The sequence below is a fragment of the Bos indicus x Bos taurus genome, chromosome X (assembly GCF_003369695.1).
Source record: "Bos indicus x Bos taurus breed Angus x Brahman F1 hybrid chromosome X, Bos_hybrid_MaternalHap_v2.0, whole genome shotgun sequence".
NCBI lineage: Eukaryota > Metazoa > Chordata > Mammalia > Artiodactyla > Bovidae > Bos > Bos indicus x Bos taurus.
The window spans coordinates 17,415,927-17,428,854 of NC_040105.1; the positions used below are offsets into that span (position 1 = coordinate 17,415,927).

General features: G+C 42.2%; 1 protein-coding gene across 1 annotated transcript in view; it reads right to left on the minus strand.

Moving 5' to 3' along the window:
* The window catches only part of MAP3K15 (mitogen-activated protein kinase kinase kinase 15), a 145,590-nt gene that overhangs the window by 20,384 nt on the left and 112,278 nt on the right, over positions 1-12,928 (minus strand). The window contains exons 14-18 of the mRNA XM_027533164.1: positions 9,007-9,094; positions 7,081-7,214; positions 4,639-4,766; positions 1,430-1,560; positions 1,128-1,233 (exon numbers count right to left, since the gene is read on the minus strand). Coding sequence (XP_027388965.1) covers positions 1,128-1,233; positions 1,430-1,560; positions 4,639-4,766; positions 7,081-7,214; positions 9,007-9,094 — 587 coding nt within the window. The remainder of the gene's footprint in view (positions 1-1,127; positions 1,234-1,429; positions 1,561-4,638; positions 4,767-7,080; positions 7,215-9,006; positions 9,095-12,928) is intronic.

Here is a 12,928-nt window from a genome sequence, read left to right on the forward strand (position 1 = left end):
GATAGAGAATGAGTCTCCACTGTGGGCGTCCGGTGGCTGACACACAACAACTCTCTTGTTAAAGAAAAGTCTGTCGAAGCTGAGATATTATTCACCCAAACTAAGGCAAAGTCTGTCTACTCTACAGCTTGGTGTTATAGGGCTAGAACACAGTCATCTGCCTTTCATAGCTTATACTGGAGCTTTAATATTGTATAATATTGACAGAGGATGAGATGGTTGGATGGCATCACCAACTCGATGGACATGAGTTTGAGCAAGCTCCAGGAGTTAGTGATGAACAGGGAAGCCTGGAGTGCTGCAGTCCATGGGGTTGCAAAGAGTCAGATACGACTGAGCGACTGAACTGAACTGATAATATTGTAAGTGCTTTCATAATTCCATCAAACAAGAGCTTTGTGATCCTTTCATTACACCTTTGGGGACCATAAACCTTTTCTTATTCAAAATCAGTACTTCTTTTCAAGGATCAAAGTTTCTGTTTTGCTTTTAAGTGGGAATAACAAAAAGCCATAGGCAGCTTTTGAGCATCATTCTATTCACTGGTCGAGTAAATGGAAAGCTAGCTCACAGGTTTACACCACTCTTTGAATCCAGTTCCTTGCAACACATAATTGATTCTATCACTGACACAGCAAAGAAAACATAAGTGTTCAAATCTGCTAAGAATACCATATTCCCCATAAGAATCAACTGCCCTTGGAAAAATCATCATATCAATGCATGAGGTGCCAGAATTCCCTAAACTAACAGGCCAGTTTTATGAAGGACCAGTAAGATGTCCTGGTAAGTTGTCTGAAGGGTACTGTTACTCAGAATCACTCACGATTCTGAATAATGTGCTATTAACTTAAAAGAGATGCTGCCATTTTGTTGGAAAACCTCAAGCAGAGTGCTACACCTATTCAACCTTGGAAGACAAAGTGGAAAGTAAGGCAATCTGGTTGACGCAACGGGCTGAGCTTGTCATCCTGACAGAGCTCAAACCCTCTGAAGTTGGGGACAATACACAGTCCACTTCAATTACCAGTTGCACTCAGGTGCTCGGTGAGTAACTCCCAAAGGAATGCGGCTCCAGCAGCCTGACTCCAGGATGGCTACCCCCTAGCAAGCTTTGTTCTGCTTACCAGCAAAAGTCTCCGTACACGGATTCACTCCTGCAAGACGTTTCGAGGTGCCAAAATCGGAGATCTTCACCACTCCACTATAGGTGTTCACCAGAACGTTATCACCCTTTGGAAAAGGAAGAACATCAAATACTTAAAGACAGAGTTCAACAGACTCATGTAAAACTGACTTGGGTCTTAACCAAGGGCCATGCATCTCTAGGAAGACTAGATTCTGCTCAATCCACCCACTCTGACAGTGCCTGCAGCTCCCATGATCTGAGATGCAAAGCGACACCCCAGAGGCTCAGACAAGCAAGTACCTTGATGTCTCTGTGCACAATCTGGTTTTCGTGCAGGTATTTGAGGCCTTCCAGGATCTGCTTGGTGTAGAATCTGATGGTGGGCTCCTTCATTGGCCCCCACTTTGATCGCAGAAGAGCTGAAAGGCTTCCTGGCAGACACAGCAGAAAGCTCCTTAGGGTGATGAAAATTCAAGTATACAGGTTCAGGGAAATAAAATGTGCTGTTTCTAACCTGATGGAAGCACTTGCACCCACATCACTGTATCTGGCCTAAATGCACAGTCTTTCTTCCCTCTTTATGGCCTGTTTCCCAGATGTGCAAGCAGAGAAGGGACTGGATGAGACCCAGCCCATGAGGCTGACCAGAGGTGGAGGGTGGAAGGAACCCCTGGTGACCCTTGAAACTCAGCCAGGCCACCTTGGGGGATACTGTAGGTCCTGCAGCAGCATCTCACCCTGAAATAAGAGGTGGACAGGAGCAGAGTGAAGGGCCCCTGAGGGAAACTGGGATCGGGATCATAGGAGGCTGGGGTTCTCGGTGCTCAATGTGAGAAGCTCCCAAGGCCAGGTCCCAGGGGCAGGACTGTCTTAATATTACACCCCTATTACACTATGAAACACTGAACCTTGGGGCCAGAAGACCTCCCTTCACCACCTGCTGACCCTGTGTTTCTGAGCTCACTGCCCAGGCCCTCGGCATCAGCTAGTCTCCCTTACACAGTGGGGTGCTATGCCACAGTTTCTCCATCTTCAGAAGAGGGGTACACATCTATCTCCAACTCTGTGGTCATCCTCAGATCTTATACCTGGAACACCAATTCAGATTCTCTGCTTAGGCTATGAGCAGCTTGAGGGAAGAAGAGACTGTACTTCATCCTAAATGTAACCCTCAAAATCTAGCCTTTTCATACTGTTCATGGGGTTCTCAAGGCAAGAATACTGAAGTGGTTTGCCATTTCCTTCTCCAGTGGACCACGTTTTGTCAGAATTCTCCACCATGACCCGTCCGTCCTGGGTGGCCCTAAACAACATGGCTCATAGTTTCATTGAGTTAGACAAGGCTGTGGCCCATGTGATCAGATTGGTTAGTTTCCTGTGATTGTGGTTTTCAGTCTGTCTGCCCTTTGATGGAGAAGGGTATGAGGCTTATGGAAGCTTCCTGATGGGAGAGACTGACTGAGGGGAAAATTGGGTCTTGTTCTGATGCTCAAGCTGGATTTAGAAAAGGCAGAAGAACCAGAGATCAAATTGCCATCATCTGCTGGATCATCAAAAAAGCAAGAGAGTTTCAGAAAAACATTTACTTCTGCTTTATTGACTATGCCAAAGCCTTTGACTGTGTGGATCACAACAAACTCTGGAAAATTCTTCAAGAGATGAGAATACCAGATCACCTGATCTGCCTCTTGAGAAATCTGTATGCAGGTCAGGAAGCAACAGTTAGAAGTGGACATAGAACAACAGACTGGTTCCAAATTGGGAAAGGAGTAAGTCAAGGCTGTATATTGTCACCCTGCTTATTTAACTTATATGCAGAGTACATCATGAGAAATGCTAGGCTGGATAAAGCACAAGCTGGAATCAAGATTGCCAGGAGAAATATCAATAACCTCAGATATGCAGATGACATCACCCTTATGGCAGAAAGTGAAGAGGAACTAAAGAGCCTCTTGATGAAAGTGAAAGAGGAGAGTGAAGAAGTTGACTTAAAGCTCAACATTCAGAAAACTAAGATGATGGCATCTGGTCCCATCACTTCATGGCAAATAGATGGGGAAACAGTGGAAACAGTGTCAGACTTTATTTTGGGGGGCTCCAAAATCACTGCAGATGGTGACTGCAGCCATGAAATTAAAAGACGCTTGCTACCTGGAAGAAAAGTTATGACCAACCTAGAAAGCATATTTAAAAACAGAGACATTACTTTGCCAACAAAGGTCCATCTAGTCAAAGCTATGGTTTTTCCAGTAATCATGTATGGATGTGAGAGTTGAACTATAAAGAAAGCTGAGTGCCAAAGAATTGGTGCTTTTGAACTATAGTGTCAGAGAAGACTCTTGAGAGTCACTTGAACTGCAAGGAGATCCAACCAGTCCATCCTAAAGGAAATCAGTCCTGAATATTCATTAGAAGGACTGATGCTGAAGCTGAAATTCCATTCTTTGGTCACCTGATGTGAAGAACTGACTCATTTGAAAAGACCCTGATGCTGGGAAAGATTGAAGGCAGGAGGAGAAGGGGATGGCAGAGGATGAGATGGCTGTATGGCATCACCGACTCAATGGACATGAGTTTGAGTAAACTCCGGGGGTTGATGATAGACAGGGAGGCCTGGCGTGCTGCAGTCTATGGGGTCACAAAGAGTCAGACACGACTGTGTGACTGAACTGAACTGACTGGCTATTAAGTTAATTAGGCTTTTAATGTAATGGCAGGCTCTTAATGACTATGGGTTGAATGAACGATGGAATACAGATTTCAAGGTTTTTAGATGTGCATTCAGATTATTCTTAATTTTATCATTATTTTCTTAAAATGAGCACTTACTGAGTTCTTGTTCTCTGCCTGGTACCATTTTGAGAGCCTTACATCCATTACCTCATTTACCCAATTGACAAGCCACTGAGATCGTGTCATGACTCCCATAATTATTACTACTTCAATTATTATACTACTTATTAACACTCTAATTTTAAAATTCATTTATTCACAGAAAATTGAGGTCACACAGCTTGCAGATGGAAGGACCAACTCAAACTAGACAGCGGGCTCCAGACAGGTAGGGCTCCTACCCCCACATACTACTGCCAGTTTTCAGGGACTTTGTGGATCAAGCACTGCTGTTCACTTTTACAGTCAACATGTTACTTTGCAATGTCATTAAAAACACCTCTGTTCCCTCTCCTCCAAAGCATATTTCAACTCCTAGACTGTGAAGGCCTCAAGGCCAGAGACTATGCTTTATTCATCTCTATGTCTCTAGTGCTTGGCCCAGCGGCTGGCATGCAGCAGATCCTCAGTGAATATTTGATGACTGAACTACCAGATCAGGGCTGGACTGTTTATGTGACATTGCAAAATCTGCCTCTGACTCCTCCAGGAAACAAAAGCCCTCCCACACCTAACACAGCTGTCATTTTTTAATGGCAGGATGGATAACGCTGTTTGTGTTGTATTTTTGTCAGTGATTTTCACAGTGTGAGACCAGAAGACCAGCAAGCACTCACCCCCAGGCACCTGCTCCATAAATATCTTGATGTAGCCGTCCTCGGACACGGAGCCTAGGTATTGAACAATGTTGCGGTGCTTGAGGTACTTGTGCAGGGCGATCTCCTCGTGCAGAGGCTGGGAGTACCTGGGAGCAAAAACAAAGCCAGTGTCACCTGCCAGCTCCTTGGGACTTGGGGTCCACATCATGTCCTGCCAGTACCTGCTCTGCTGCCGGCCATCCCTTCTTTCTGGGAATGTTCTCTCCCTGGGCTCCCAGGAGACTACTCGGCTTCCCGTCTGTTCTAGTCTTACTCTGTGCCGGGAGCCAGCGAGAGACATTCCGCTCCTGACAAAGGTCATGAGGAAGGAGGCTCGGCATACGCAAAGGTGGGATCGAGCCTCAGGAGTCTCCTCGGATATTCTCGAGCATCTTCCCCCAAAAAACCAGAGTCTGCCTACTTTATTGCTTTGTGCTCTCACCTCTGACTTTACTGGGGGCTGTCCCCTACCACCATCTCGCTCTCTCTGTCAAAGAGTTAACTTACAGCTCCAATTAATAAAGTTCCTGGGCAATTAGGAGTGTTTAAATCCAAACCCCTCAGATGGCTCTCTAACTCACCTGACAAGTTTACCCAGACTCCTACAACTCTGCAGACTTACTCCAGCAATAGTCACCTAATGGCTCTCCCAGCCTCAGTCTCTGGCCTCTTTGGTCTGTTCTCCTCCAGCTGCCACAATCCTCCTTCCTAAAACACACACTTCATCTTATTACTTCCCTTCACAAAGTCCACATAAAGACCTCAGTGCTGGGGACTTCCCTCATGGTCCAGTGGTTGAGAATCTGCCTTCCCATGCAGGGGACACGGGTTTGATCCCTGGTCAGGAAACTAGGATCCCGCATGCTGCGGGGCAACTGGGCCCACAGGCTGCAACTGTTGAACCTGTGCTCTCTGGAGCCCACATGCCACATCCAAAGCCACAGCGCACAGGACCCCACAGGCCCCGACGAAGATCCGATGCAGCCAGATAAACAAACAAATATTCAACAGAAACCACACTGCTTAACATGGCACACAAGGACCTTCAAACCCAGGTCAGACTACATCTTTATAACTGTCTGCCTCGTCCCAAGAGCCCCCCAGTGCCCTACATCTTACAGTCAAGTCACAGCAGACAATTTGTTCATGCCAGCAGCTTCTCCCAACAAACAACTGTAATACCCCATCCATTGTGAAAATAAGAGACAGAATACTGGACGAGGAATTCAAGACACTGGATCCTAGTCTTGTTTCTTCATGTCCTTGGAGAAGTCATTTAACCTTAGCCTTAGAAGGTGGACGAGTTCATTTCAGACCCTGCCCTATAATTCAAATATCATAATGCTCAACCCCATTAAAAATGAATGGATGAACACATGAATAAATAAAAGAATAAATGATGAAGGGTCTTGTTGTCATTTAGTTGCTCAGTCATGTCTGACTCTTTATGACCCCATGGACTGTAGCCTGCCAGGCTCCTCTGTTCATGGATTCTCCAGGCAAGAATACTGGAGTGGGTTGCCATTTCCTCCTCCAGAGGATCTTCCTGACCCAGCGATCGAACCCAAGTCTTCTGCATTGCAGGTGGATTCTTTACCACTGAACCACCAGGGAAGCCCAATGAAGGGTTCTACAGCAGCTAGAAATCACTTCCACTCTATCCCGAATAATTTACTGAGCCCCTGGATATAGAGATGTTTGCACATATCCATCAGCGTTCATCACTGAAGGCAACATTGCAGACATGGTCAGAGCATGTCTGTGGAGCAGGGAGCTATTGTTTCTAATACCATGGTCATTACTGTGTATGTTGCTTCTCTACAAAAACATTTGACAGTCAACACATTCTTGTTTAGAATTAGGAGGCGTATGAACTTTAAATGGAATAAACATTTAGTTAACACTCTAAAAAATGTATGAGAAATAAATTGCTAGTACTGGTGGTTAAAAAAAATACTCTAAAATCTATGAGTGAGGTTGAAAGGCAGGGTACAGAAAAAAGTCTGTATTGCAAAAAACCAAATTTCTTTTTACCGCATTTTCTGCAATGATACATCTGAATACATCGTAGCCATTTAAAATTGTTACAATGGGAACTAAGGCACTGAGTCACATTTTAAAATACTGGCAAACAAATATCAATGTAAAAATGTTCATTTCTACCTGATGGGTGGGGAAAAAACTACAGTCTTCTTTTAAAATGTGACTCTGAAATCCATATGCACGTAAATGAAGTTGTTCCATTTTCTTGATCTATTTACAATATGCACAGCACAAAGCAGATCACCCTTATGAGAAAAAAAATTATAAATTTTTGATGACAGAAAGCTTTCATCTTTACTCCCTCCTGTGCACCATCAGTGGGGCACACGGGACCTGGGGTATGGGGGTGGCAGCTGCAGAAGGCCCGCCCCGACTTGCCTGCTGTCTCTCTCTGGAATTTCTTTGATGGCTATTCGCACTTGATTGCTCAGATCTCTGCCAGCGTACACGACTCCATACGTGCCCTTCCCGAGCACCACTCTCTCACCTTTCTCATCATGGTCGTACTCATACTATAGAAGAAAAAGTAATGAGATAAAAAAGCCCACATGTTGTCCTGCAATTTTAAAAAAATTTACAAATAACATTATTTGAGTACCAGGCAGGTTATATTTCTTAAGTATTTTTCATTAATTAATTACTTTCAAGGAGTAGAGTTCTCAGTTACTCATATATTCATAATATGGTTTAATGAAATGAAATATAAGAAATTTAAAACTATAGCTCATGTGTAACTTGGTGGGCTGAACTGTTGTAGATCTCTCCCCACTTTAATGCTGCAATTTTAAAAATATTTCTAAGCAACTATATACCAAGAAAAAATTAATTTTTTTAAAAAAGACTAATAAAATAAAAATGCTCCCAAGCATGTTGAGTACCACAAACAGGTGCCTTCCTGCATGATCTCTATCAACTTGTCAGGAAAGCAAGCACTTACTATATATATATAACCCAGAAAAGAACTGAAGGCAAATGAAACTGATTTCATACAAAATACACATGCTGCCCCACCCCTGCTCTTAGAGGTACAGATCTAGCACTAAACACATACTGCAAAATTCCATCTGTCATTAGCATTGCTCTTTTATTCCCCCAATCTTATCATCAAAAACCTGTGGGACTTCCCCGATGGTCCAGTGGTTAGGGCTCCATCTTCTACTGCGGAGGCATGGATTCAATCCTTGGTTGGGGAACCAAGATCCCACATGCCATGTGGTGTGGCAAAAAAAATAAAGTAACAAAAAATTGTACAGCTTCATTCCAGTTCGTTCTTCTCAGTGATAAAAACAAACGGAACTCCAGGCTGAGCAATATTTATTTAAAGCAGAAGTAGTCAGGCATTCTTTCTGTTATTTTCTATGCCCCACCATGCCTCCTTACAGAAGTGCACGGGACATGCAAACGTGTCCCTTTCCATCCATGTCTAGGGATGTGCACGACAATTACAATTACTAGCGGGTCCCATCATTGTCTGATTTAACCAGACATCAGCCAGACAACCAGACATTCACATCAGGCTTTTATCTCCCACCTTTCTCTGCCCCCACATTTGTTACCTTCAAAGGGCCTCACTCAGTTCTTTTTACAACTAACTTTGATTCTAAGCTAAGAATTTGAGTACCTGACTCAATTATGAAAATGAATCCCTTTGATATTTTCTGAAAGAAACCTCAAAGAACTAATTTCAGCTCACTTGAAAGTATAATTAAAATTCACTAAATTACATGGACCTGAATTAGTGGTAAGTCTGACAAATTGTGCAAGATTTAAACACATGTGTAGTGGTGTTGTATCTGTGAACCATCAGTATGCTGTCCAAAAAAAGCGTACTGTGATCCTTTCTGAATATTATTTTCTAAATATTAAGAAATTAACATTAATTTCTGAACATTAATATCATTATATTTAATATATGCAGTAGATATAACTAAAGTCATTTCAGGCATAAATGAAAAAGTCTGCTACTAGTTGTCCAACTATTGCTCTTGTGGTTTTACAAATATTATTAATTAGCATATAAAAAGCTTTTCTGTCAGTTGTACACCAAAGGGAATTTTAGTCTAGTCCATGTCAGATTTTTCTTACACATTCTGGTTGATGGGATCCCAAAGTAATGAGGTTTTTCTATAGAGATGCGTTAAATTTAATCTCTGACAGTCATGAATAGTGGTTGCTAGCTTGTTCATAAATGATTACTTAAAAATACACACAAAGAACTTTCACACAAAAAAACGGGACGTTTTATTTAAGTATCAAAAGCACAACAAATAACTTTTTCCATGTTCCAGGTCTTCTGCGACTCACCTCTAAGGTATCCCCATCAGTCTCTCCCTCCAGCTCCACTGTGCTGCCCATTCCATTGGCTATCATCTCTTTGACCAAAGAGCAAAACCTAGAACACCAATCACAAAGATGCTGTTAACTAGGATTATTCCTATTCCTTACCTCAAACTTATCCTTATTAAACTGTGATTAAATATAAACTACAAGTTACAGAGCAATCACTCCACCCCGTGAACTGACCTGGTACTCTTCTGACATGGCTATCTAATCTAGTTTAAATACCCATATGATATGCATCCCCACCAACTGGGTGGCGCATTCATACTTGAATACCCCCAGTGTCAGAGAACTCATTACCTCACAAGGCAACCCATCCTTCAGTGAACTCGATGAGAAATGCTTCACTTATAATATTGAACTAAGACTTCTTTTATGGGGGTCCCATTGACAGACTGCTTAGAATTAGTCTCTTTTGTGCATAACTGCCCATTAGATAGGTATTGGGTTGGCCAAACAATTTGTTCAGGCTTTTCCGTAGCATCTTATGGAAAAAAAAACTAGGAGAAACTTTTTGGCCAACCAAACACATAATTCTATCTTGTCCCTGTAAGTCTTTCCTTCTTGTGCCCTCAATGTTTCCCCTAGTACTTCTTAATAAATCATTTCATTAACTGGTAATTCCTCAAAGGTATCCCTGTGTTATATTATTCTTCAAGTCTGGCCCCGAGACCAGTGTTTCAGGGCTAATTTAATCAGTGCTGAGGATATTGCCAGTGGGGGTGGGTGGGTGGGCTTGCCAGGTGGCTTAGTGATAAAGAATCTTTCTGCTACACAGGAGACACGGGTTTGATTCTTGGGTCAGGAAGTCCCCTGAAGAAGGAAATGGCAACCCACTCTAGTATTCTTGCCTAGGAAATCCATGGACAGAGGAACCTGGTAGGCTTTAGTCTGTGGGGTCACAAAAGAATAGTGACACAACTGCGTGACTGAGTACGAAGGATAGTGGGACCATCGCCTCCCAAGCTGCCAATACTCTAGCTCTTACTGACAAATAAGGTCCTGCATAAGGGGAGGATGAGAAGGACATGCATAAGACAACCTCATGTTTCTCTTCATGTAGACTAAGCTTAATATCAACTCTAACCCATAGATCTTCCTCACAAATGCTGGCTGAGCCACATCAGCCACTCCCTAAACTTGTGCAGTTGTTTCTTTGCACACAAATGACTTGCCTCAGAAGGTCTGTATTCAGTATTCTCTCTTAGGGTAGCAGGGAAGAATATTGCAGACTTTAAGGGAATTTCTACAAAACATTAAAATGTTCTTCTCTCTAACACATCCCATCTCCACTTCTTCTAAACTTTGAAAGCTGGGAAACGTGATAAGTCAGGCTTCTTAGGAAACATATGGTATGCACTCAACACAATAACATTGAAAAAACAGGGTCAAATGTTGAGAACATGGAACAACTAGAACCCTCATACATAACCGGTGGCAGTATAAACTGATATGACCACTTTGGAAAAGTACTGGCAGTATCTACCAAAGCTGAATATAAACCTCCCCCATAATCCAATAACTCCATTCCTAAGTACATACTATACAGAAATCAATGAATATGTTCACTGAAAGGCATGCACAAGGGTGTTCACAGCAGTTTTGATGATAATGGCTCCAAACTGGAAATAATTCAAATGTTTACTAGAACAGATAAACTGTCACATATATCCACAGTGGAATACTACAAAGTGGAAAAAAAGATGAACTAATACTTACAACATGGCTGAAATCATAGAGAAAGAAGTGAGAAATAAGACTACCTACTTTATGGTTCTATTTATTCGAAGTTTAAGAACAGGCAAAACTAACTACTGATGATAGAAATCACAATAATTACCACTGGGAATGGGTTTAATGCCTAGGAAGGGGCATGGAGCACCTGCTGGGGTCCTGATACACTTGCCACACGGTATGCATTTCACTTGTACGTACGTGACATCTCAGTTAAAAACTAACTTACACACATGGCAAGAAAAGGCACTGAGGACAGAATGAGAGTCAGAAAGCTACACTTTGTAGTAAAAGGATGTTCTACATGACATTTGACAGCATTTTCCAACTCTAAGTTGAGAATTGTGACCCAAGCGTTCCCTGGGCTGATATTTTGTCTGATTTCTAAATATGTTGTGATAATGACTATCTGAGACACATTGAATTAAAACGTTCTCAAATTACATGATGCAAGCTCTCAGAGACAAACTATGAATAAAGGAATCTTCCTCAACCTGATAAAGGTTACCTATGAAAAACGTACCAGTAATATCATGCTTAATGGTGAAAGACTAGATGCTTTCCTCCTAAGTTCAGGAACAAGTCAAGGATGTCTTCTCTCACCTCTTCTACTCAACATTATACCAGAAAGTCTAGTCAGGACAATTTGGCAAGAAAAAGAAAGAAAGGCATCCAGGCTGGAAAGGAAGAACTCCTAACTATCACTCTCTGCAGATAACATGATCATGTATACAGGAAATCCTAAGGAATTCAATAAAAACTATTAGAACTAATAAGTGAGTGCCAATTTGCAGGACACTAAATCAATATAAAAAAATCAAGCGTATTTCTACACACCAGCGATGAATAATCTGAAAATGAAATTTGAAAACCTCCACTTACAATAGTATCAAAAACAAGAAGACACATACATATATATATATATATATATATATATATACATATTTTAACAAAAAAGTATAAGACTTATAGATTGAAACAACAAAAATTGTTGAAAGAAAGACAACCTAAACAAATAGAAAGAAATGCTATGGATGGAAGTCTTAATATGGTTAGGATGGCAAAACCTCTCAAATTGATCTACATATCCACAGTTCAGTTCAGTTCAGTTCAGTCGCTCAGTCGTGTCCGACTCTTTGCCACCCCATAAACTGCAGCATGCCAGGCCTCCCTGTCCATCACCAACTCCCAGAGTTCACTCAAACTCATGTCCATTGAGTCGGTGATGCCATCCAGCCATCTCATCTTCTGTCATCCCCTTTTCCTCCTGCCCCCAATCCCTCCCAGCATCAGAGTCTTTTCCAATGAGTCAACTCTCTGCATGAGGTGGCCAGAGTATTGGAGTTTCAGCTTTAGCATCATTCCTTCCAAAGAAATCCCAGGGCTGATCTCCTTCAGAATGGACTGGTTGGATCTCCTTGTAGTCCAAGGGACTCTCAAGGGTCTTCTCCAACACCACAGTTCCAAAGCATCAATTCCTCAGTGCTCAGCTTTCTTCACAGTCCAACTCTCACATCCATACATGACCACAGGAAAAACCATAGCCTTGACTAGACGGACCTTTGTTGGCAAAGTAATGTCTCTGCTTTTGAATATGCTATCTAGGTTGGTCATAACTTTCCTTCCAAGGAGTAAGCATCTTTTAATTTCATGGCTGCAATCACCATCTGCAGTGATTTTGGAGCCCCCCAAAATAAAGTCAGCCACTGTTTCCACTGTTTCCCCATCTATTTCCCATGAAGTGATAGGACCAGATGCCATGATCTTCATTTTCTGAATGTTGAGTTTTAAGTCAACTTTTTCACTCTCCTCTTTCACCTTCATCAAGAGGCTTTTAGTTCCTCTTCACTTTCTTCCATAAGGGTGGTGTCATCTGCATATCTGAGGTTATTGATATTTCTCCCGGCAATCTTGATTCCAGCTTGTGCTTCTTCCAGCCCAGCGTTTCTCATGATGTATTCTGCATATAAGTTAAATAAACAGGGTGACAATATACAGCCTTGATGTACTCCTTTTCCTATTTGGAACCAGTTTGTTGTTCCATGTCCGGTTCTAACTGTTGCTTCCTGACCTGCATACAGGTTTCTTAAGGGTAATACCTGCCAAAACCCCACCGACCTTTCCTGAAAAAATTAACAAGCTGATTCTAAGA